The sequence below is a fragment of the Nannobrachium achirus genome (genome assembly GCF_963921795.1).
Source record: "Nannobrachium achirus genome assembly, chromosome: 2".
Lineage (NCBI taxonomy): Eukaryota > Metazoa > Chordata > Actinopteri > Myctophiformes > Myctophidae > Nannobrachium > Nannobrachium achirus.
In genome coordinates, this window is record NC_137811.1 from 20,248,645 (window position 1) to 20,276,172 (window position 27,528).

General features: G+C 42.2%; 1 protein-coding gene across 2 annotated transcripts; it reads right to left on the reverse strand.

Annotated features, from left to right (window-relative positions):
• Window positions 1-523: 523 nt before the first annotated feature.
• Window positions 524-27,520, reverse strand: zdhhc18a (zDHHC palmitoyltransferase 18a). Of its 2 annotated transcripts, XM_080744746.1 has the most exons (10): window positions 26,693-27,520; window positions 25,056-25,216; window positions 22,720-22,872; window positions 17,614-17,751; window positions 16,857-16,908; window positions 13,997-14,099; window positions 12,042-12,154; window positions 9,606-9,714; window positions 5,696-5,770; window positions 524-618 (listed from the first exon to the last, which is right to left on the reverse strand). In XM_080744746.1, exons 1-9 carry the CDS (start codon window positions 27,013-27,015, stop codon window positions 5,729-5,731), a joined length of 1,194 nt encoding a protein of 397 aa, XP_080600872.1. In that variant the 5' UTR covers window positions 27,016-27,520; the 3' UTR covers window positions 524-618; window positions 5,696-5,728. The 2 variants fall into 2 exon arrangements, with proteins under 2 accessions (XP_080600872.1, XP_080600871.1); XM_080744745.1 differs by lacking the exons at window positions 524-618; window positions 5,696-5,770 and having other exon boundaries at window positions 9,417-9,714.
• Between the last annotated feature and the right edge of the window lie 8 nt (window positions 27,521-27,528).

Here is a 27,528-nt window from a genome sequence, read left to right on the forward strand (position 1 = left end):
GTTCCATTTGTACACTGTCAGACAGAGTTACAGACTTGTATGGGTCCATTTAGACCCACATAAAGGAACCCACAGAGTAGCTGGAATCCACTTTGAGAAACACTGTCTTAGTGGACGTAGCTTTCCTCCTCTCGCGTGGGCAGGCTGGCTGGCTGGCTGGCTGCTCCCCCCCATCCCACCACCAAACTCCACTCCCTCCGCTCACCGCAGCGGGACGAAGTCCACGACGTCAGCGGGGTCCCCCGCCGCCGCCTCCTCCTCCTCCAGGACCTCCAGGGCCCCGCGGTGGCTGAGGGACGGCGAGGGGGAGGCCAGGCGGAAGGCGGGGTTGATGGAGTGCAGCGAGTCTCTTCTGGGGTCCTCGGACCTGCCGAGGAGGAGCCGCCGAGGGGGGCAGGAGGAAGAGGGAGGAGCACCTTCTCCTCCTCCGCCTATGAGAGGCTGCTGCTTCAGGCAGGAGGAGGTGGAGGAGGAGGCGGAGGAGGAGAGAGAGGAGACGGACTGCTCCGGGCCCAGGGGACTGGTCTTGGGAGCGCCGCCGGGACAGCACAGGCCCAGCGGGACGTCGTCCGGGGATCGGAGCACCCTCTCCAGCAGGTCCTTGGTGCTCTGGGTGCACTGTGGGGAGGAGGTCAAGGAGGTCAAGGACGGTAGAGGACTCAGAGGTTTAAAAGGATCCCTGGCTAATACGACAAATATGCACTAAATACATTATAATTGTCCTCTATAACTACAATGTAAAATTAAAAACAGCTTAAATATTGTATTTCTTCTATAAATAAATAGCTAATCTTTCACTCAATAGGGGAAATGCCTGTCGCAAGTTGATGATGTCATAAAACCATTTGTGGTCTATCCCTATGGAATTTATGGCATTCATGTGCAAAAAAAAAGAAAAACCACACACACACATTTTAAATATTGATTTGATGCTCATATTAACCATAGGAAGGTTTTATGACATCATCAACTTGCGACAGGCATTTCCCCTATTGAGTGCAAGATTAGCTATTTCTAGAAGAAAAAATATTTAAGGTGTTTTACATTGTAGTTATAGAGGACAATTATAATGTACTGTATCAAGGCATATTTGTCGTATTAGCCAGGGATCCCTTTAAAGGACAACTTTGTTTTTTTTTTACAACATGGGTTCACCTTTTAGATTGTAATTGGAGAAAAGAAAAGATGAGTGTTAAAATGTTTTCAATTACTTCTTTCTACGGTTTTAGCAATTTTAATGACCTTCATTTCAGTGATTGGGGGCATGCATGCAAGTGGCTTATTGTGTCTAAAATGTCTTTTTAGACACAATAAGCCAGCGATTTCTTTACAGGAACACTAATAGCCCCCATAAGTCACATCTGCCCATGAAAGATTGAGGTGCATCTTGGGAATGGGCTTATTGTGTCTAAAAAGACACATTTAGCCACCTGCATGCATGCCCCCAACCACTGAAATCAAAGTCATTCAAATGGCTAAAACGATAGAAAGGAGTAATTAAAACATTTTAACACTCATCTTATCTTTTATCTAATTACAATCTAAAATACGAACCCTTGTTGTAAAAAAACAAAGTTGTCCTTTAAAGGCAAGATGATCCACATGAGCGTACAGATAGATGATTGTGATTGATTATTACATTTATTTAATCAAAAATAAATGCGATTCCAGGGCTGTCACGATTATGACATTTTACATGACGATTAATTGTCACTCAAAAAATAGCGATTAACGATTTAATTGAGTTTTTGTCGTTGACAATTACAATTCTGTTTGGCTTTTAGGCTTTGAAGCACATGGTAGATAATATGACCCATAACCTAAATATATAAAGAAAGTACTGACATATTTGACAACTTTATACTTAAAAAAGAACATTGATAGTGGAAAAAGCCGATCTTCAAGCTCACAACGCGTTGCGATGCGACGCGTTGTGATCTTGTATTTTCACTATTTTTTACTAAAATATATGAACATTTTTCAACATGGAAACGATTATGACCATTATGAAAAATAATCGCGATTATGTCAAATAATTGCGATCAGACGATTATGTAATAATTGTGACAGCCCTATGCGATTCATCTCAAATAGCTGCGATGGGTCGACGACGCAACAATGGTGACAGTCCTATCGGTGTCATGGAACACGCCAGCGGCCTCAGCCGTAAACACACACACACACACACACACACACACACACACACACACAGTTAGTGGAGCACCCCAGGGTGCATCGGATGTGAATCAACAAAAGCACAAGGTTAGTTGAGGACAAAAGCATCCAGCATGGTGACGACAGAGAACAACAATGGCAGTACAGTAGGTCTGTGACTTAACATTTAGGCCTAGAATTATTGAATGCTTTAACCAGTGAAAAATAGCAGATATACAAGCTCACAGCGCGGCACTGCCAGCTAGTAGATCTGCTATTTTTTGAAAAAGACATGAAAATGTGTGCAAATCTTTGAATATATGTATTTTCAAAGCGAACTTTTGTAACTCAAATTTAGCTTCTGGGTGGTCCCTGGAACTAGATATTTTGAGATGGGGGTCCGTGTCCAAATACCTATAATTGTGGGGGTCCTTGACATGAAAAGGTTTGAGAACCACGGACATAGTAGTCTCTCAAGAACAGACTAACTGAGCTCCAGTTAAGTGAAAAGGACCTTTTCTTTGTCGATGGCTGGCCAGATTGCTGACATACTGTAGAAACATAGGTTTTTCAAAAAAATCTTAGAAGGATTCAAAAGACACTTATAGAATCGGGTCAAAATTCTAATTTTCACGATTTTATCAAAAATAGCAGATCTACAAGCTCGCAGCGCGGCACTCGGTGCCACGCTGTGAGCTTGTATATCTGCTATTTTTCAATAGTTAAAGCATAAAATAATGATACACAAAATGTGTACCCGTTCTAAATGGGTTAAAATGAAGAAAATACAATCCACACAAGGTGAGGTGAGGTGAGCGAGGAAAGAAATAACAACAACGGAAGATTAGAAGAACGGAAGCTCCCCCCCCCCCCCCCCCTCCCTCCCTCTTCCCTTTTCCTGTGTTTGCCGGAGGGGCTGATTGCAAAAGACGGAACGGAAGGGAGTGTTACGTAACAATGGGTCACCCAAGCAAACAGCAGAGAGCCCTGAAGAGGATGACTGGGCATGAGACTGCACAACGGGGTTGGGATCCTTCGGGATTTTTTAAAACCATTCCGGTTCCTTTAACGGTCCCGTTCCTTACCGGTTCCCTTTAAACGAGACGGTTTAAATGGTGCGACCTACAGTATGGTGCTTCCGTGCTTCCCTGTCTTCTATGGTGCTTCCAATTAGTGGTCGACCAATTAATCGCCGGCAACATTTGGCTTATTTTTATAATCGCTTTTGAGCGGTGATAACCACGCTTACATCTGGCTTTGTCTGTCTGTCTGTATGTATATGTATGTCTGTCCGTACCACATTGGCCAAGCTTCGCAGAACGCTTAATGAAATTAACTCACTTGACACTACACTGGGTGTGATTATTTATTTATTCTTCTTTTTGCTTTCAGCCAATAGTTTTTGGGATTTTTTTACTCCTTACACACATAAAGAACCAGTAAGACTCCCTAATCAGGAGATAAGCGACCGTCAGGTCGCATACACAAACTTTAGAAGGCAATGGTAGCCAATCAGGAGGGAATATGGGACAGATCCATGTTGATGACATGACTTTAGAGATACTGTGTACCGCTTTGTGTGAACATCTGTAGGAGCAGTGTCCAAAAATGTGTTTTGCAAGAATTTGCCTCATGGTGGTGCTAGAAGAGGGCCATGTGAGAAATGAGGGGTGGAGGTTGTGGTTTGGCAGCCAAGGAGTGTGTGCGCAAAGTTTGGCATGGATAGGGGCAACGGTGGCGGAGACTGAGAGTAGGGCAAAAGTGTGATGTGACGTGTGACGGACAGATTGACAAGACAGCCGGTGGAGGTTTTGATAGTAACTGCGACCTGACGGTCCCAATAATTTACATTTACTGATAGATTAAATCGGTAATGATTTATCGATATTGGTCAAACTTCGGTAATTTTTTTTATTCATCTTTAGTTTATAACACCTATCAAAGCTTTCTATGTCCGTGAGAAAGTGCACTGGTATCTAAACACAGGTTCATAACGTTTAACCAACATGATTTGTTAGTAGGGAGAGAACTAAAAGTTTGTCTATTGGCCTTGACCATTCTCTAAATATCGGCATCATCGGCCACTGAAAACCCATAGTCGGTCGATCACTACCGTTAACGGTTCCGAATGTGACAGAACATGGATCCCAACCCTAACAGCACAGAGACAGGACACCAACATGTGAGGAAAGTGAAGGTTCATCCAACACTGAAGAGAGAGAGTCCATTTTAATGAGAGGAACAGAGTGAGGAACCGTAACGATGGACAGTGAAGTGAACCATGCACATCCAGAGGCAAGGCACACGCAGCCCAAATCATCCAGACTACGGGCCTTGTTCAGAAAACCATCGACTGCATCTTTCCCCCACGTCGCCTTCCTTTGTCTTTTACTTTATTCACGTGAATATGAAAGCATCTAATGTAGTTTATTGAAATGCTTGACGGGATTATAAATGGCATAAATCGTGGTCGGTCGGGTGTAGTAAACCTTGTATGTCCAAAACAGTTACTTTTCAGGGAATGGGATGACAAGATATGACTCAGTCATATTTATCAGGTCGCACTTGTTGTACGTCCAGACATATTATGTGCTCGTATTTCATATAATGTAAACATCCTTATTTGTACTGGCATATACCTATGCCATTGTCTGAGGACATTGACCCCAACAGCACCACAGATAGAGATACACAGTATATACCAGTAAGATGCCCTAAGGGCGAGAAGCGACCTCACCCTAAAGGTCATGCATCCGCCTGGGTGACAGCAGACTGCTGACCGAGCACTGGTGCTTTGGCATGGGATCAAGTTTGACCAAAAAAATGCACAGACCTGGTTGGTTGTTTAAGTTGAACAAAATGTGTCCATATTTTCCCAAATATGGAGATGATTGACGTCTGACATCATAGATATTTGATGTCATAGACCACATGAGACTGACACAATATGTCCATATACATGGGCATTCCCAGAAGTGGGCTTAATATTGATGACATCAGAGATCTCCACATATGGGCAAAAAAGGATATCAGGGATCTCCATATATGGGCATAAAAGGGACAGCTATATTCTTCTGCTGAGCTGGGATGAGGTGTCACGTACTGTGACGCACGCATGCACGCACAGGATCTGACTTTTTTTTATAGTAAATGCAACCTACGGTCGCAACAATGAGCCCTCCTCGCTGGGCCAGCCAATGAGGAAAAAGTAACGAGGAAATCACGCGTAAGTGGCGAGAAATATGACCAGGTGATCACTACTTGCACGTCTCTTCACTGATCAGGCCGTCTACCACCTGATCAAAAAGAACCTGTGTCCAAATGGATCCAATGGAGATAGATCTGCTATTCTTGTTATTTTGGAATTTGAACGCTGAAAAGTTAACCATTTTGGACATGTGAGGTTTCCACCGGAACAGCAACGATGTATTATCGTTTGATATTTACTGATAATCATGCTACACAACAACAACAACAAACAGATGGCGAGGAGGGGTGAGATGATGAGTGCGACGGATTTGAAGCCGAGCCCAACTCTTACCATGGACCCGTCTATACAGCAACAGTGCCCCCTTCAGGCTGTGCAGGACAGAGCAAAATCCTGACAGTCGTCCTCCTGGCAGGATGGAAGGCATTCATCACTACAGTACACATTCTTAAAACCCGGAACGTGTTAGATTTTAACCACTTTAACCATTATTTTATGCTTTAACTATTGAAAAATAGCAGATATACAAGCTCACAGCACGGCACCGAGTGCCGCGCTGTGAGCTTGTAGATCTGCTATTTTTGAAATATCGTGAACATTATTTTGTGAAAGTCTTTGAATATTTTTGACCCTATTCTATAAATGTCTTCTAAATCAGTGGTTCTCAAACTTTTTCATGTCAAGGACCCCCAAAATGACATGCCTTTGGCCACGGACCCCCATCTGAAAATATGTTGTTCCAGGGACCACCCAGAAGAAAATATTTGAGTTACAAATGTTCGCTTTTAAAAAGATATATTCAAAGACTTTTACAAAATCACGATTATTCAAAAATAGCAGATCTACAAGCTCGCAGTGCGGCACTCGGTGCCGCGAGCTTGTATATCTGCTATTTTTCAATAGTTAAAGCATTAACTAATCCTAGGCCTAAATGGGTTAACCCAGTCTGCCACGGCAGCAACGGGGGCTGCCAGGATATAGCAAGTGGGCCCCCAAATAATTGGCAAAATACAAAGATGTTAATGATAATAGAACATCAATGCTGTGCTCACACTGGCAGATACACAGCATATATCGTCACTGTCGGGCAGAAACCTTGTATCTCCAAGTTTCAAATGTTTTTTCGCGAAGTAAAGCCCTGCTTCATCAGACAAGGCTGTCGCACAAAAGTAGTGAAAACCAGGCGATCTACAAGCACACAACGCCTTGCAGTGCACAGTAACGCCTTGCAGTGCGAGGCGTTGTGTGCTTGTAGATCGGCTGTTTTCACTAGTTTAAATCTTTTTTTTAAATGATAAAAACGAACAGTTTTGGACATACAAGGTTTCCACCCGACAATGAGTATCAGTAGTCTCCCCTGCTCATTAAATGAAAATACATGTTTTTAACTTTTTATAGCAGTTTCAGCCAATCAGAGGAGAGAATCCATTTTGGGTTGCACGAGGTGCGGTACAGCCATCTCACAACTTAACCCGGCAGCCATAATTATAAAATATAATATAGCAATACTTTTTTGTTTTAATCTTGATGATCATCTCATACAGCTCATGAAAATCCATATCTCAAAATGTTAGAATATTACATAGGCAGCCTAATAACAATAATAAAAATAAAATAGTTCACCTTATGCACAATGAATCTATTCCAGAATATATGAAAGTTTCAATTTCCAATGGATCTGCATGGATATCATGTATAGCAGTGTCACACACTGAAAATAGCCGATCTACAACTCATCACGAGTCAACATCGCTGGTGCAAAAGAAATACAAAAAAACAAACAAACACACCACCAGCTTGTAGATATGCAATTTTAAGACAGACACCATTGCACAACAAAGTATAAATCAAGCTTACATTGACATTACTCGTTCATTTCACGAAAAACCATAGAACATGCTTTATTTTTTGTATCAGGAATCATAAAAAAAGGCACATGTCGACTTCTATTCACCCCAAAAGATTTGTTTTCATTTTGGAAAACAAATATTAACATATTATTGATCATTCTGATCTAAACTAGAGCCTCTGCTCCTGATGAAATAAGATATACTGTAAACACAAGCACAAATGTTGCCAATTGTCTTATTATTTGTGCGCAATGAAATAAGTCAACTTAACAGAGCAACATTCCAATAAACAAAATGTGTATATATTTATGTGTATATATTTTTTATTTAATACATTGAACCATTTTAAGGACAGTGTTTAAACATATAATCGTGCCTCAAATCGTTTGGGGACGGACTACACCAAAGATATTTGAAACGTTAGGATGTTTGGTGTGAATGGCAAACACAACCAAAGCATGTGAAAAATGAGGTGCTAAAGTGCTTACCAAAAAAAAAAAAAGAAAGAAAAGAAAACTGTCCAACAATCACCCAAACAAACGTTTCCTCAAAATACTGTACATACAGTATGTGCCAAAACAGAGGAATAAGCAGCAGCCATCTTTACAACACAAATCAATAGAGGTAGGTCAAAGAAAAGGCACGACTCGTCAAAGTTAAAATAAAACAAACAAGGAAATTAAATAAAACACTTGATAAAAGTACTAACGGCGCGAAGCGCACTTTTAAAAGTAGAAACCTGAAATTTGCGCTGCAACAGCGACGGACAGAGCAGGGAGTAAAGTAAAAACAAATCTCACTACTGAAATGTTTGTTTGTCCATCCAAATCTGTGACTTGCGTTTCCTAAACAATTACCAATATGTATATTTATGATGGTTAGGTATTATCCTAAACCTATGTTCCAGCTTTTCTACATGCAGCCAAGAGCACACCATTTGAAGCAATCGCAGATTGGCTTTTATGAAATATATGAACATGTCATGTATTCTGAGGAAAAAATGAGAAGCCAAACCAGGTGCTCAAACAGGAATCAACAGGAATGAAGTCTGACTTAAAAACTAAAAAGAGGAAAAGCTCTCTAACACAAAAAAAGTGGAGGAGATGATGTAGAACGTCATCAGTTCTCCACTGACGAATGTCGAAACACCTTCCTGACCTGAGTTTTCTGAACAACTTCAAAGTTGTATTCAAAAAACAAATAGAAAATGTATAAAAATGTTGCTATATATACTGTAACAAATACACACGGAGGTGTTCCCGACTTGAAAGGTATAACAATGTACCCAATAAGACCTGATCAGGTCTAAATGGGTTAAAAACATTACTTTTTCTTCAGTTTTGTCTGAGTGCTCAGATATTTTCCATGTATTTTATTGCTTAGTTTGACCCAATACTCTTGGCGACTCAGAACCTTCAATCCATGACACGGCTTCAGTGCGTTCCGGGGTGCAGCAGCAGATTAATGTTGAGGAGGAACCTGAGCAACCTACAGTACAGTCATACTCACACACACACACACACTAGGGCATTCACCAAATATTCGAATATCAAAGTCACTATTCGACGTTGTTCACCGAAGTTGAATATTCGCTTATTTTTTTATAGTTTTCTCTTAAAAAAATATATAGTTTATAAAGCTTGGCTAGATAGGAAGTCATAAGAATGAGTTGTCAATGCCCCTGGTGGATGAATTTGTCAATGCTCTATACCAGGGCTTCTCAAACCTTTTTTAGGCCGTGACCCCCAAAATAAACATATTTGAACTGGGGACCCCCACCCTGACAAGCACTTGGAATTGTAGGTATTACACGTAATGTAGTCTGGTAGGATTCACCTTGAAACATGGGCTGCATATTGTTGTAGTGTTTTTGGTTGGTTTCTGTTCTGAATGTTTTGAAGGTTTGCACAGGGCTCTACTTCCTGTATTGTCCCAGCTCAGATTCTGAGCCTGGGACAACTTCCTGCCCAGGAATATCATAGTTTTGGCCCAGAGGTTCTTCTCGCCCCCCTAGTGGCGAGAAAAAGAACCTCTGGGAACTCAGATTGCACTAATGTGACTCGGTTCCACAGATAAATATTGTGAAAATAGCAGATCTATATGCTCACAACGCCTCGCAACGCGAGGCGTTGTGAGCATGTAGATCGGCTATTTTCACAATGTTCGCCTCTTGCTTACTTAATATTTGACAGTTTGGCCAGTCCTGTTGAATATTCGACTATTCGAATACTTTGATGTCGAATAATTCGAATACTAAAAATCACTATTCGTGAATGCCCTAACACACACACACACACACACACACAAGGGGCGGGGGGCAGGGGTTGGGACACTGGGAGCTACACCCCCAGGTGGGGGGCACTAGCGGGGGACCACAAGGTGTCTGATCCTACCATGTGTGCGTCGTTCTTGGCCATGAAGGGCGGCAGCTCGGCGTCTGAAGAGGAGGAGGTGTTGGGGAAGGCCTCGTCCGGAGCCAGGAAGCCTCTCCTGTCGATCAGGCTGCGGAATCAACGGACGGAAGGCACAAGAGCATGAGTGAGAGTCATCGCCATGACTGGCTTGTGGTGGACGTTTATGTATATATATATATATATTTTTTTTTCCATGGACATACAAGACAAACACAAAGAGCTAGCTATTCCTCTGTAAATTACCATTACAGGTCTGTAACTCTGAGAGTTATGGGGGTCCTTTAAATTATTGAATGCTTTAACCAGTGAAAAATAGCAGATCTACAAGCTCACAGCGCGGCACTCGGTGCCGCGCTGCGAGCTTGTATATCTGCTATTTTTGAAAAAGTTGTGAACATGTGTGCAAATCTTTGAATATATGTATTTTTCAAAGCGAACGTTTGTAACTCAAATTTTGCTTCTGGGTGGTCCCTGGAACTAAATATTTTGAGTTGGGGGTCCGTGGCCAAATACATATCATTTTGGGGGTCCTTCACATGAAAAGGTTTGAGCACCACTGACATAGTAGTCTCTCAAGAACAGACTAACTGGGCTCCATATTAGTAAAAAGGACCTTTTCTTTGATGATGGCTCGCCAGATTGCTGACATAGAAACATAGGTTTTTCAAAAAATCTTAGAAGGATTCAAAAGACACTTATAGAATCGTGTCAAAATTCTAATTTTCAAGATTTTTCTAAAATAGCAGATATACAAGCTCGCAGTGCGGCACTCGGTGCCGTGCTGTGAGCTTGTATATCTGCTATTTTTCAATAGTTAAAGCATAAAATAATGATACACAATAATGTGTACCCGTTCTGAATGGGTTATCTAATTTGATGCACACAACGCGCCAACTCGTCAAACTCTTTGATGTCTCCCTGTGCCCGACAGTAATGTACAGTAATCTACAGTAAACTGTAGCTTACTGTACGAGGTACCCGCATGTGAAGAGAAACACTCCCAATTCCCAAAATGCAACGGGGTATCACGTGACCAGGAAGTCGCGGCTCCTGGTAGACAGCAATGTTTTGCTGCTGCACAAAAGTGCATTTATCACCTAATCTAACTTTTAAATCAAACGCGGCCTTCTCTATCAGCTGTTACAAAAGCCTAGTGGACTCCTAATGTGTCATACATAGTGTCATAGTAAATCAGTGTCATACAGATTCTGAAGAAAACCTGGAGTTGACATTTAAGGCTCATGCATACCCCAGGTGAAAGTGATAGCTTTTCACTTTTTTAGGTGATAAGCCATCACTTTTTTAGGTGATGACGGAAAATAAAAGCAGAGATGTGTCTGGGTTTGCAGGGAAAGCCTCTTCACCGCGGCTAATGACGTAATGTTGTCGTTTTCTGACTTTAGAAAACTACCCTGCGGTGATAGCTGATCACTCCACCCTGGAGTATGCATGACGACTTGTGATTTTTGCAAGTCGACTCGACTCAGTAAAAAGTTGAGTTGAGGTCGACTTTATCGCATCACACACGACCCCCCAATTATTTTGGAATGTCCCCAGATGATTAACTTAACGTGAAACATTGTTTTCTCACTCAACTGTAAACAAACCAACATAAAGTTTAAGTGTATAGGGGGTATATGCACATTTCTAAAGTGCCAATTTAAGGACCTTTTAACTCATACAGTGCCAGGCGACTTTTAGAGCAACTTTCTCACTATGGGCTTCCCTGCCAAGCGACTTTGGGCGACTTTTACTTAGGAAAAAAAAAAAAAAAAAATCAAATTTTTTTTTTTTTCAAAAGATTTTTTTGGACCCCAAAAAATGTAGTAGGCATGATAGAAATCGCGAAATTGCATGTTTAACCCCCATAGCAACCCCATCTATCAAACATGGCAGCCATCTTTGTTTACATTTTAGGAAAACATAATGGCTATTATCTCAAGAATGCCTGAACGGATTTCCAATCTTTTTTTTTTGTTTGAAAGCTGTGAACAGCCTGCACAAACATGGTGCATGATCTGTGCATGGGTGTGCATGATCTGTGCACTACAAATTACATGGAAGTCTATGGAGAGGGCTGGCACTAATGCCACTCGAGGGCATTTTTAATTGGCAGTAAGTGAGTTAATACCTCTAAAATGACAAATTAAACATTGTCCAAATTGTCAAATATATAGAGGCAGAAATTGTGAAAATAGCAGATCTACATGCTCACAACGCCTCGCGTCTCGAGCCTCGTGAGAATGTAGATCTGCTATTTTCACAAAAGAAAGTTTTTCTTTTCAACTTCGACTTTCTCTGGTGGAAGTCGACTTGTCGACTTTTTCATTAATGCCCTAGCGTGAGCCTTAAGTAATTGGGTCTTATGATCAAAATAAGAACATTCTAACAACACAGAGTTCCATTGGTGCTGACCTTGGGGGCATGGGCCCACACAGGGTGACGCAGCAGTTTGTAAAGATGCTGTTGTACGTGTATGGATTCCCCGTCTCTTCTGCACCTCTTTTACTGGACCAGGAGCCCTTTATCTGCATGGGGAAAAACATTACGTTAATAGTCTGATAGTTGAACTAAATCAATGCAATGGATTAAAGTAAATAATGGATAATTTAATAAGATATTATATTGATCATCTATCCCTATTTTTGGCTTGTCACTATAGGCGAAAGGTAAAAACAACAACAACAAATGGTGAATATCGGAAATAGTGAATATCTACAAGCTGTGATGCGTTGTATGCTTGCAGTTTGACCATCTTCACTAGTGGGTAATCAATTTGTTGATATTTAAATTCTTTCATATATTAAAAAAAGCTCTTAGAAGAACACCTTATCGAATCAATTGGAAAAAGGAATGTATAGAATAATAATCAGGCTTTGGCAGAGTGAAGACAGTCCCGCACAAAACAATTCCTAACAGTTATTAGCAATGATTATGATGGTTTCGATTGAAGTGGTGGTGTAAACTGTACACTATTCTTTTTTTCCTACGATGGCAGAGGAAGACTTAAGGAACAATTCACTCCCAAAATAACTTTTTCCCCCTATCAATTACTCACCCCACGAAGCCCTGAATTCATGGGGAAGTTGTGTTTGCGTCACATTCTTTCACAGAGAGTGAAGAATCCAAAAACAAAGAATAAACTTGATGAATTGAAGAAAATAGGGATCCAGGATTAGCAACAGCAAATCTATATTAAACTCTCAGCACAGCTCTCACAGTATAATCCAGGTGTCCTCATTACTTCCAAAACACTGTCTTTTAGCTGAAACTTTACTATTTCTTTAACACTTTCCGTGTAACCAGTCCCAGGCACAACCCACACGCCTCATTAGTGCATGAGACCGTTTATCCCGGAAGTGGTTTAAATAGCAAACTTTTGTGGTGTTTTGGAAGTTATGAAGATACGACTGGATACAAGAGACTTGGCTTACACTGTGTGAGAGCAGGGTTGGGAGTTTATAAATGGATTTTTGTGTTATTAATCCTGGATGCCAATTTTCTACAATTCTGTGTGTGTGTGGATTATTCATTGACCGTGAGGGACTGTGACACCAACAATCATTATCCATGAACTCAAGTTCACAGTTCGAGTAAGTGATAGGAAAAGAAGTAAGCCATTTACCATGAGTGGGTTGTTGGCTGATTTACCACTGTTTCAGGGTTGTAAGCCTCGTGCCACAACAACCCACGACCCTCGAATGGTAAATTGCTTTTCTACCACTTCTACCATATAAATGAAACACAGTTGTAACTTGCAAATGTTACAACTGTGAGCCAACTCAAGGTTGTTGACTGATTTACCACTGTTTTAAGTCAATCAGAATCCAGTATCTGAACATGTGACCACAAAAAGTGGTAGAAGTCATATTTTACCTACCCTCTCCCACTCACACTTGTAAAGCGACTTCGGGTACTCAGAAAAGCGCTATATAAATACCAGATATTACCTGTAAGACTCCCTAATCCGGAGATAATCGACCGTCACATCGCATACACAAACTTTAGAAGGCAATCGTAGCCATTCAGGACGGAACATGGGAAATGACACAGATCCATGTTGATGACATGACTGACTTTAGAGATACTGTGTACCGCTTTGCGTGATTTTAGGGCAAAATCTGTAGGAGCAGTGTCCAAAAATGTGTTTTGCTAAGCCTGATGGTGGTGCTAGAAGAGGGGCATGTGAGAAATGAGGGGTGGAGATTGTGGCTTGCCAGCCGAGGAGTGTGTGTGCAAAGTTTGGCATGGATAGGGGCAACGGTGCCCGAGATAAGAGTAGGGCAAAAACGTGACGTGAGGGACAGACTGACTGACGGACTGACTGACTGACAGACAGCCGGTGGAGCTCTTCATAGTATATTACTTACGTCTTCGTTTGTTGTGAGGTTGGAGGCAACCAAGTAGGTATGGAATCCAGAGAGACCCAAAACAGACCAGATGGAGAAGAAGCAAATGACCAGCTCCACCACAGTAAGAGAGATCGTCAAGGACAATTCACCATACAAAACTCATTGTTGTCACAGTGAACAATGACATCACAAATTAATGACTAAACAACTGAAGTTGACCACAATGCTGCATGTGTGGAAATGAATGTGTACGTGTGTGCAAGACACACACACACACACACACACACACACACACACACACACACACACACACACACACACACACACACACACACACACACACACACACACACACACACACACACACACACACACACACACACACACACACACACACACACACACACACACACACAGAAGAGTAAACTGGGTCAACTTGAATGAAACATATGTCAGAGGTAATTGTTTCCACCATGATACAATCATGTGACGATATCTTAAATTGATTCAAACTGGTGACAATTTAAATCGTGATTACGTCGCAATTTGAATCATGGTGCACTGCAAACAGCAGAGGACCCGTTAAAAAAAAGAAGAAAATACACAATCTCTGTAAGAGATTTAAAAAAATCTTATCATGAACCTAGTATCGTGATTCGATTCAAATCTTGAGTCGCGTGAATCGTTACATGCCTAATCAATGCCCCATCCACTGTTGTTGACCGTGCGTACAACACAGCGTTCCTATTCTAATTAGGGTTGTTTCTTAATGATTCTTAACTCTTAACGGTCTGATTGGCTAAACGGTTTTCTTTAAAAAAAAAAAACGGTTGCTGAAGCGGTTCCAAGTGTGATGGAACCCATTCCGATTCCTCCCGATTCCTGATCCCAACACTGATTCTAATAAACAACACACACACACACACACAAACACACCTTGTAAACAACACACACTCAGCTACAGCTTTACAGCATTTGTCTAGCCGGTGACATCATGCCATATGGACATGACATGAGACAACACAGTGTGTGTGTGTGTGTGCTGGCCATGCCTCTAATCCTATTAGCTGCTGGCTTAGAGAGCTAAGGCTCGTCGTCAACAGTGTTGCTACAGTCAGTCACAGCATGTGTTCTGCACGACACCACAGCATCTACAGGCAGAGAACCTCCTATCTGAATAATTATTTTTACTCATTTTAGGTTTTAATTCTAAAAATTCAAAATTTGTGTGACAAGGGTAGCACGAATAGCCAATCCACAAGCTCCTCACAGCCCGTAGAGCAGCTATTTTTTTGCACACAAAAAAGAAAGTTAAGCGAAAGCAGGTTAAGTGTGTTTCTATAATTATTGAATCAATGAGTAGTATTCACTCATTTAACGCTGATCCCGAGTATACTCGTGAAAAATACTCAAGTATTTAGAGTGCCGATCCCGAGTATACTCGCGTAAAATACTGTATATAGAGTAACGCCGGTTCTCCTACCCTACAGTCCGTTGGAAGGTCTTGGCACGATCGGCCTCGCCGATTCATCATCATCACGGATCCACGTGCACAAAATAGTAATCCCATAACATGGAGGCCGACGGTGGATCTCATCTTTAATGTCCATTTTCTCCAAACAACACTTTTAAAGCCAAGGATGGCATTAGATTCTCGCTACAATAACATAATAACAAAGGCAACGATCGGCCATTTTAGCAACGGCATGGGGTGACGAAGGCTTCCGTTGAATGACGTCATGACGTCAACCCGGAACTGTTTACGCAATGGACTTCTGGCCTTCAAAATAAGATAATGGCTGCGTATGGAGCCTGCGAGAGGCACGCTGGACATTTAACCCGTTCATGTCTGGAGCACTAAATGGGTTAACAAGAGCTTGTGACTAATATAATAATTTGGAATTTGGAAGAAGTTATTTTTCCCCCCTCAGTTTTCTGAATAATTAACAGTTTAGGACGGGGGTCTTCAAAGTTTTTCAGGCCAAGGACCCCTTAGCTGAGGCGACCGTGGTTTTCCCGGTGAACCTAAGCGCAACGGTGGGGGCGCGGGAGTGTGGGGAACACACACCACTGACTATTGCCGATGGAGAGGTTATATAGCTCTATGTATTGATCTGAGAGACACTCTTGCCGATTTCGTAAGAGACTCGTCGCCAATTGCAAGATATTTAAAGGTTATTTGGGGCCATGATGATAACCCCTTCTTCCCACTACAAGACTAAGGATTTATATTGTCTGTGTTATTGTTTACAACCACAATTATTCACATGTGGCAAGATCGCAGTTCCACTAGTTTTACTAGAAGGCTAGTGTAGGCTTAGAAGCCTTTTCAGAAGTTAATTTAATGTTTTCCATTTAATGATTTCCTTTATCCTCATCTAATCTTGCGCTAATGCACGCAACTGTTTTCGCCAGGTTTTAAAGCCTAGTAGGCTTTTCAGAAGTTAATTGAATGTTTTCCATTTAATGATTTCCTTTATCGTCATTTTGCCTAATGCACGCACCTGTTTTTCGCCAGGTTTTAAGGTCTTATTTTAGTTGTTTCTCAAAAGCTCGGGACCCTCCTTGCCCATCGGCCCCCACCGTTGCACTTAGGTTCACCGGGAAAACCACCGTCGCTTAGCGCACACGCACACACACACACACACACACACACACACACACACACACACACACACACACACACACACACACACACGATTCATGTAAAATTGTCAAACATTTAACGACTTAAAACCTCAGTACTTGGTAAACTTGATCTTTGGCTTGGCGCTCTGCTCTTTTTACCCCAAAATGGCTGATCTATAAGCTCACAGCGCATCACAGATGCATTGTGAGCTGATGTCATGCAGGAATGTTGTCAGTACAGAAAGGATATCTGGCAGGACTCTCTGTGATGGCTTGGATAAGGCCTCTCCCTTCTTGGGAACCTGGGGGGTAAAACAGAGAAGATTACAGGCAGCTCAACACACCCAAAACAGCCTCTCATTAAAACCATTACACCGTAAAGAAAAAACTAAACATCCTCAGTGTTCATTAACAGAGTTTCAGCAGGCTTCCACAAGTTTAATGTAAGACTTTAAAACTTTCTTTTCAAGACCGTTATAGATGCAATTTAAGACTTATTTCATATCCGTTCTGGCAAAACAAAAGGTACGAAGGATATGAGGAAAGTCAATGTCCCGGATCTATCTTAAGTAAATGAATTTAAGCTATTCAAGGTTGAAGCGCATGAATGTTATTGGTTCCATTTTGGTCTTCCTTTTGTAGTTTTGTTATAATGTGATCGATGTGAACACGTTTAAAAGTGAGTATCACTTGATAAAAGTAACGTTAACTTCACAATCCAATACATTATTTGGACCTGTTAAAGTCGTACTTTTTTAAGACAATTTAAAAGGCCTGAATTTCAGATAATTCTAGACTTTTTAGGGACACGCAGAAACCCTGATTTAACTCAATAGTGTAACCTTACGGGTCCATCTGGTTCCATTTGTACACTGTCAATAGTTTCATTAGAACAATACAACCACTGAGGAGTTTACTGTGCAGGAAAGGTTGACAACACAAAGTGATCAAGTCCCAACGTGTTGCGTGGAGTGCATGTGTGCACGGCAAGAGCATAGTATACGTACGCAGGGTGAGGTGTGTGACGACACATCCAAAGATGAACGACGTCAGAAAAGACAGAGAGAGGATGAAGCTGTAGAAAAAACGGTAGTTCCGCTTCCCCACGCAGTTCCCCACCCACGGGCAGTGGTGGTCAAAGCGCTCTGAGGGAGAAAACACAAAAATGTACATTACAGATTAGGGAGTAAATGTACAGCAGTAAACACAGTAAGTAAGCAAATATTTACCATACATCCTGGTGTATATTAACCACTACCCATTTAGACCTGTTGCCACCTATGGGAAAATCGCGATAGTCTGAGGTCCCTTTAGGATTAGGTTTAGGGTTAGCATTCACCAGAGTCGGCAGGTTAACATTCACCAGCCTCGGACTAAATGGGACGTCAAAATAATAACACATCGGAACAACGCTACGTGCCTGCCACGTTGTTACACCTTTAAAACCGGGAGCCACCTCTGTGTCTCATTAGTATAATATAGCAAGAGAATAGATTTTATGAATTTGTATGTTTTCGGGAACCTTAGGTTAGGTTTTAGAAGTTGTTTTTAGAATCGGCCTCAGGTCTAAATGGGTTAAACCTGGCATCCCTATTTTTGGAATGTCATTATAGGGGAACATTTTCAAGAACAGCAAAAGTAGCAGATCTACAAGCTAAGTAAGCAAGCAGCCTGCCTTGTGGCCCATAGGGCAGGAGGAGTATGAACCAAGTACAGACCACCCTTGATGAATTGATAACCTTGACAATAATTGAGAACACAGGGATCCAAGATTAACATCAGCAAAACTATATTAAAAAAAAGAATTGCAGGCTAAAACATATGCCCCCCTTAATTTGCCTTTTGCCATGATTGTTCTTATCTTATTGATGAGGGGCATCAACAGAAATCCACCAAACCAGGTAGGAACAATCATGATAAAAAGGCAAATTAAGGGAGGCATATGTTTTAGCCTGGAATTGTCCTTTAACTCCAAAACAGCTCTAACAGTATAATCGACAGTGTCTTCACTGTCTTGTGTGCTAAATACTTTCAAACAGTGCATTCTCTCTCCATTTAAAACTTTAAATGCTGTAAATAAAGAGTCTCATGCATGAATGAGGAACGTGCCTGGGCGTGCACGTGGGGTTCAACACAGGCTGAGTTCATATGCACGCCCTGGCATGCACCCGATTCGTGCATGAGCCCGTTTATCCCTGAAGTCTTTTGAATACTAGAATTTCAGCTAATATAATGAGCACAGACAAGACTGAGATTTGTTTTGCCCCATTTTCTTCAATTCAATCCAGTATATTCTTTTTTGTTTTGAGGGGTGAGTGACTGATAGAAAAAGGTCATTTTGGGGGCTGTGTGTTCCTTTAAGGTTGTGTGTACTAACTGCTAAGGCCAAGAACCACCCAAAAGCAAACCATTGTGTTTTCTTCAAAAGGTTGAACCCAGCCTACACGTTCTTTCAAGGCCATTCTGTGTGTTCACACCCCTGCATTTTCTGCTTCATTTCAGTCAGACACGGTGAAGGCAGGAAAGGCAGGGAGAGAGAGAGAGAGAGAGAGAGAGAGGTGACATGCAGCCTGCAGCCAACAGCCTCGGGTTGGAATTCAAACCCGGGTCAGGCCAGACTACAGACTTATTTATGTGGTATATGCGCTCTTAAGCCCTTTGCACACAGGCGCGTTTAACCGCACGGATAAAACGGACAATATCATTTTTTGAAAAGAAAACAATGATTCTTTACGACCTCATGCACACCGGCTCCGAATTAGCCGTGCGACGAGTGGCTGCCGCCGTGCGTTTTTTTCTCGATCGAACCCAGTTCGATTCGTGCGTCTTGTCGCATGCGGTAAAAAACTCATCACTCCTTTTATGACTCCTTTTTGGATCTGCAGCGCCGATTCCGCACAGCCTTGCACACCAAATCCAATGCGTTTTATTCATGCCGCAAACGAAAAAAACGCAACTGTCCTGTGTGCAAAGGGCTTTACTCTGTGATCCACAATTCTTCTGAAAACATTAAAATAAGTCATCTTCTTTTGAAAACAAAAGAAACCCCATCTGAAAGGAATGTCTCTATTTGGCTGTGGTAATGCCTAACGTTTGTTCCACCTCAGATTTCCAATTATCTGTTTGTCTGTTTAGGGTTTTCACCCGGCTGATGTTTGCTTTTAGACATACTGCTGTTTGTGTCAAACAAGGCTCCATCTGCTTTCCTGTATGCAAGGTCTGGAGGGAGAGTGTGATGTGACCTTAAAGGAGTAGTTCACCCCCAAAATGACTTTTTTTTTCTCAGGCCGTTTTTACTCGGGCCATGGAGACTTGGAGTTCAATAATATTTTTTGTTTTTTGTCGCATTCCTAAAACAATTTGCTTTCAATAAATGTACCCCCATTGGCTCCGGATGGGGACCCACATGCATTCGGGTCCCCATCCGGAATCAATGGGGGTAAATGTACTATAATCCATTTTTTACAAAAAAGAATTATTGAACTCAAGTCTCCATGGCATGACTAATCAATAGAAAAAAAGTCATTTGGGGGGTGAACTACTCCTTTAAAGACCGTATGTCATTAAAAAAAGGTTCAATCAGGCTATCTGATATCATGGGTTGCATTTGTAGTCCTAAACCGGCCATATTGAGAACCAACACAGGTGTTCAATTTGTCTGATTGGCATAGAACCAATGTTCTATGTTAATCAAAACACCTGTGTTGGTCCTCAAAATGGCTGGTGTAGGACTACAAAAGCACCTCTACTGTACTGTACTGTCTGTCTGTCTGTCGCCCCATCCTCCCCTTGCCCACACCAAGAAAACCAAGGAAGGTTAGGCAGGAACAGACAACACCCGGATGTTGGCACACCATGGGACGCCGCCATGACACGTTGGTGACTGTTCTTGCTGAGACCTTCTTTGAAGAAATCCAGGAAGTGACCTGACATGAAAATGTCTTTCATTTCTAAATCTGTGTATATAACATATATATTACCCCTCAAATAGCTTAGTTTTAGAAACATTGTTCATGTCAAGTAGTTAGTTTATGCTTATTTGTTGAAATGATGAAAATCGCTATGATGGATTTTAGCCGAAGAGGAGGGAGCCAAGTCGGTGGCGGTGCTCGCTGACCGTGACAAATGCAGTGAGGCGGCGGAGGATGGACAAGCAGAGCAAGAAATCATCATAGCGATTTTGATAATTACAATGTTAAAGCATAAACAAACTAGTTCACATGAACGTATGCAACTAAGATAATACGAACGTTGAAACGGGTACATACTGTATATTTTATATGCACAGAATTACAATTAAAATACATTTTATGTTGAGTGCACTTCCTCAATTTCCAGGTCAGTGTGAGTCTTGAGCACGGAGGCGCTCTGGCAGAGAGCAGCCAGTGATACGGTGATACAGAACAGAGAGACCACCTGACCTACTGTATCATAATGTTAATTTTCAGGGCGTGACATGAACTCTTTAATATTGAAACATTGACATTGCATCTTTGTTTTGTAAAAACAGCATGTCATGAGACAACCTTTAACTTTACGTGAACAGCGACCTTTAACTTTACGTGAACAGCGAGACCACACTAGGGAAGTTGTGGCTACCTCCCTCCCCCCACACTCATGTTCTGTTTAGGGATGGGACGATATGAACATTTCAAGTGTTGGCTTCATAGAGTGTTACCAAAATTTCATATCACGATTATTGTGACAACAGAAATCGCGATTTACGATCTACAAGCTCAATGAGCTTGTAGATCAGCTATTTTTTGGCAAAGACATTTGATAGAGAGTGAAAAAAGTATGTATATTATAAGTATAATTGATAGAGGGTTTAAGTGGTACCGGATATGCAGCTCGGCAAGTAAAAGGTGAATTGATCCCAGTGCATGACAGAGGACGATATCTCGATAAATGTATATATAATATCGCTTATCGTCCCATCTCTACTTCTGTTCTCAGTGCTTCCACTCGTCTCAGCATCAAATCACACTCTACCCATCTGTGGAACAGTTCGCTTCCGTCAGATCGCTGAACAGTTGATACTGGCACACCCATCACAGCACACTGTTGTTGTATAATGTGTAATGCTATCCTGTACTGTATATTAGGGCTAGGGGTTTTTCCTTGTTGCGTTGTCATGCCCTAAATATACTTGCCAAATAGGAAACATATCCAATCTAAAGGCCCATGACGCATTGCAACACAACGTGTTGTTGTGGCCTTATGGATTTGGCCATTTCCTCCTATTATGAAATGCACAGAATTGGGATACTGGGGTTCATGTGGTTTAAGGCAGAGGGAGTCAAGAGCTTAAAGGAGTAGTTCACCTCAAAATGATTACTCACACCATGGAGACTTGAGTTCAATAAAAAAAAATCCTAAGACAATAATTTGATTATAGTAAATGTACCCCGATTGATTCCAGATGGGGACTCGAATGCATTTGGGTCCCCATACAGATTCGATGGGGGTACATTTATTATAATCAAATTATTGTCTTAGGAATGCAACAAAAAACACAAAATATTATTGGACTCAAGTCTCCATGGCGTGAGTAATGAATAGAAAAAAATGCATTTTGGGGTGAACTACTCCTTTAAGGATTTCATTGCATAATTGTCTCTGTTGGGTGGAAACCTCATATGTCCAAAACTGTCTGTTACTTTTCAGGATTCAAATTCCAAAACAGCAAAAGTAGCAGATCTACAAGCTCAAAACGTGTCACTCCATGCCGTGTTTCGAGCATGTAGATCTACTACTTGTGACGCTGTAGTACGATCAAGTAGAGGGCGTTGCATGTGTGTGTGTGTGTAAACTGTAAACGGTGCTTTACAGAGATTGTGCATCACATTCACCCATTCACATACTGTACACACATTCACAGTCATACACCGATGGTGGAGGAAACCATGCAAGGCAACAACCTGTTCATCGGGAGCAACTAGGGGTTCAGAGTCTTGTCGACACTAACTCTGGGGGAGCCCGGGATCAAACTGGGAACCCTTCGGTAAACCTCCCTGTTCTAAGACGGCCACTCTGCCCCTGAGCCACTGCTGTGTGTGCATGTGTTTATGTCTGTGTGTGTGTGTGTGTGTGTGTGTGTCTCTCTCTCTTACCCACACAGTTGTCACACAGGCTACAGTGCGAGGTGCGTGGCGGTCGGAACATCTTGCAGGTGAAGCAGTATTTGAGCTTCACCACCTGCTGGTTGATGAGGATCTCCTTGGTCCGCGGAGGCGGGCGGTACGTGGACGACCCCGACGACGTGTCTGGGGTTATAGGAAACATCACAACAGAGAGGAGGCAGTGAGTCACTGGCTTCACAGCTAAACAAAGAGGCAACCGACATAGGTTTCATTTATGAATGAAATTGTTGAGAAATCATCTCAAGAACAATTTGACGAACATCCTCTGATTTTTGGCGTCAACTAACAGTAAGGGCAGTGAAATCTTTTTTTTTCTTCTTCTTCTTCTTTTAAAGGGAGGGCTTGCAACTCACTTTTTTGTGCTCCAAACTTTATGGGAAAAAAAGGAATAACAAACATGACTGTCTGTTGCTGCTGGTTTTAGACATGGAAAGGTAGACCCAAGAACAGCTGAGCCGCGCAACATCAGGAACTAGATGGAAACATGCCAATAAATCTCTGTTTAATTAGCCTTATTTCAGACTCTGCGCACTCAGAGAGTGGGCAGGTCTATTGGCTGGAGCCAGGCAACTGTTGAAAGTTCGGAAAAGGCACGCTGTGATTGGCCAGTAGTCACTTTGACTGGCAGCGTTCCCTCAGTTTTTCCGTACGTCCGGCCTCCAGTTGTTACACGTTGCAGCGGTGGTTGAGGCATCTAGCTTTTTATTTCCATAAATGAAGTTGAGCACTGATAGCGACTTCCCTTTTATTTAAATGATCTGAGGGAAACACCTGGCTCTGAGTGACTGCTTCTTGATGCTAACTGATAGTAATCTGCTTAGGTCAGCAACACAACGACCTCCATATGGCAAAGCTTTCTGATCCAATCTGTCTAACTAGTCCCCCCCCCCCCCCACCCCTAAATCTGCTCGATGTTCATACCAGCAGCCACACAACAACAGGCTAGGTCATTTTCAATGGAAGGCTGTGTAGAAGCCTTCCATTGAAGCCACACAGTGATGCCAGCCCAATACTTTCTCACTGGCACTGGAGTTGTCACAATTATTACATAATCGTCTAATCACAATTATTTGAGGTAATCGCAATTATTTTGCATAATCGTCATATCGTTTCCATGTTGAGAAATGTTAATATAGTTACAAACACTTTAAGAAATTTGTGGAAATAGCAGATCTACGTGTGAGCTTGTAGATCGGCCATTTCCACTATCAATGTTCTTTTAAGTATAGAATTGCCACATATGTCAGTAATTTCTTTGTATAAGTTATGTGTCATGATTGCCATGTGCAACCTCAAAGCCTAAAAGCCAAACAGAAAGGTAATTATCAACGACAAATGCACAATTAAATCGTTAATCGCAATTATTTGAGTGACAATTAATAGTCATGTAAAATGTCATAATCGTGACAGCCCTATAAATAAAAGTTGAGCAATCTTCAACTTTTTGACAGTGCTTCAATGACTCAAGTGAAGCGTCAATCAATCATGTTTTTGTTTTCACCATTTCCCTTCTCTCCCTCTCCCACAATTCCTGCTATGTTCTGTAAAAAGGAAGAAAAACTCATTCCAACCAGTTCCTTGTCCTGTATGTAAGTAACCCAACCCAGCAGCAGTGCAGCTTGAGCAACACTTCAATGGTGAGTCAGCAGCAAGGCAGCCGGTCGCGCCTGGTTGTTTAGTAGCTAGTGTGTGAACGCAGCATAAAATGACACGTTTTCACACGGGAACTGACCAATGAGGCGAGAGGTCAGGGGTATAGGCGATCAGTGCTGACAGACTGAGTGCGACCCCGGGAAATATTCACCGTTGTGCTCGTCGGTCGAGTTAAATACAACTTTTTCTACCCAACCTGTCGAAACGACATCTATTCACACGAAGAGCTACAGTGCGACCCCAACACAGCACAGACCACAGACCCACGTGGGTACGCGTCGCGGGGGGCGTCATTCCCCTTCAGTGTTGCTAGAAGTACGATAATTATCGTATTCGTAGGATAATTTCACCCTAATGATAATAATAATGCCAAAAATGCCCAATTGTGCAATAATTTTACCATTCTTTTTTTCTTTAAAAGGTGAGTGAATTTACTAGATTCCCTGGCTGTTGATTCGGGATCCGGTTTGGCTTCTCAAAATGAGTCAGTAAATCAGTGAATATGATACATACATACATATGATAAATATTTTGTGAAATTACATATTTACAACCGTGATGTCCCTTTTTTTGGTTATGTACGACAATTTTTCTTTCAAATATGACAATTTAACGTTTGGCCTTCTGGCAACGCCCTAGCCATTTTACCGTACCTATCTGCCTCTCGATGTCTGCCGCCTCGGCCGGCGTGGCGCGGGGCAGGATGCCCGGGTCGGTGAAGCTGGTCTGAAGGAGGGCGACGACCACAAAGACAAACAGCACCCCGCCAATCACAGGGATGAAGACGGTCAGGCGCTCTACCAGGAACGGGCAGCTGTGGCCAGACAAAGGAGACAATTAGGGATGGGACGATTAGGGCTGTCACGATTATGACATAATCGTCTAATCGTGATTATTTGACATTATCGGAATTATTTTGTCATAATCGTGAATGTCGCAAAATGTCCGAAATATAATAAAAAAAAATTGGCAAAGACATTTGATAGAGAGTGACAAAAAGACTGTATCAACTATGTATATTATAAGCAGCACCTTTTACATAGAGGGTTTAAGTGGTACCAGATATGCAGCTCGGCAAATAAAAGGTGAATTGACCCCAGTGCATGACGGAGGACGAAATCATGACAAATAAAATCTCCACGATACGATTATCATGAGTGTTTTTTAATCACGATAAACGATAATATCGGGTATCGTCCCATCCCCATCGTCCCCACAATGCATGTTTTTTTGGTGTCGTCTTCGTTGTTGCAACACATACATTACACAGTAAACTCCTGCTACTTCACTTACTTATTAACCTTAATGTCTGACTGTACCACGTGCGGTTTACATTTCTGACTAATGTATGTTATCCTTTTGCAACTCTGGGAGTGCACATAACCAAATGGACCCATGTGCACTCCCAGAGTTAAGACAGAATCAGGTGTAAAGAATACCTTTTTTTTCATGCATGCATGCACCATCATTTGTTGTTTTCAAAAACAGCAACAAGTTCTAGTGCTGCAAGTACTGTGGGTTATGGGTCCCATAACCTTGTGCACAAACTCATAAACATGCACATAAAAACTAAAATATAAACTTGCACATGCATTCATACAGAGATAGCTTGCTCGCCCTCTCCTAACCACACCAGCCTTGGATTGATGCAAAAAAAAAGGATCAGCCCTAAGGACTTGTGTCCATGGTGGTACTGTGTATTCAATTCCCCAAGACTATCATAGATGCATTGATCGATTTTGAGTCGACATTTGGATAGCTATGATAGATAGCCTGGATACGAAAAGTCAAAGTCAAATCTGTGATATATGTATGATATCCAAGGGTACCAACAACAACACCAATAAATCAATAATAAACGACTAAAAAACTAAATAAAATGTCCTAGGGTACAATAAATACTCTTATGAATTGAGTACTAAAGGACCCCAATGTAAACAAGCCATATTGCTTTCTTAGGTTTAAATCCTATTTATAGTAGACCTTGTATCTGAACTGTACCATCTTGTGCTTTTCCTAATGCCAACTGCTAATAAAGTATTCAGTCCATCAATCAATACAATACAACAAGTGGTTCTTAAAGAGGATTTCAGGCTCCTTTATGAGGGTCTAATTGACCCTTACAAGTCTGTAACTTTGACAGTCTACAAATGGAACCAAATGAACCCTAACGGGTCCATTTGGATCCATTTGTACACTGTCAAAGTTAAGGGGAGACCTCCAAATGTCAAAGTTTGAGAACCACTGCAATACAATATGCAGGATAAAGAAGATACGAACAACAACTCACTCGAAAGCAAAGAAAAGGCCACAGGTGACGACTATAAGGCCCAGGGTGAGAGGCAGGACGCCGCTCTGCCTGGCCAGGATGATCCGCCCGTCGCAGTAGAAGCGGTTCTTCCCCGGGAACACTTCCCACTTCCTCCGGCCCTGGGCCGGGGTCCGGGGCGGCGGAGGACCCCCGGCGGACCCCCGCTGCAGCAGCAGCAGCCCGGCGGCGTCCTCCGAGTCCTTCCCCCCGCCGGGGCAGGAGGAGGCTCCCTGGGCCGAGGCGGCCGTGACGGTCAGAGCCCTGGGGTCGATCTGCTGGTACTCACAGTTCTTCATCATCATGGGATCTTCTCCTCTTTTTCCCAAGAATGTAAACAACAGAAACACTAACAACAGCAACAACACAGGGGGAAGAAGAGGCTAAAAGGCACGTAGATCTGATGATGGTGGTTCCCAGTAGTGACTCATCCGACTCGATTTAATAGTTCTGTGTTAAGATAATGAATCAGTCCGGTGGTTGTTTGGAGAATAGCTGGACAGTAGAGCGTTAGCTTTTCACTTGTTTTAGTTCCCCATTCTGTGATGACTGACTGACTGACTGAGTGCTAGCTGTTAGCTGCTAGCTAGCGAGGCTCCAGCAGAGAACCAGCAGCAACAACAACGCCATGAGTCCACCTTATCGTCGTCGTCCAGTTCGGCCAGGCTGCTTTTCTTAGCGACCATTTTCGGTGGTCGCCGGTCCTTTCATAACGGCTAATTATGGCCGATAACGATTAATTTATTGCCCAGGTTTGTCGCAAATACCTAAAAAAGAAACCTAAGGAAGGACGGGTCCTGGTCTGGTGGGTCCTCCTC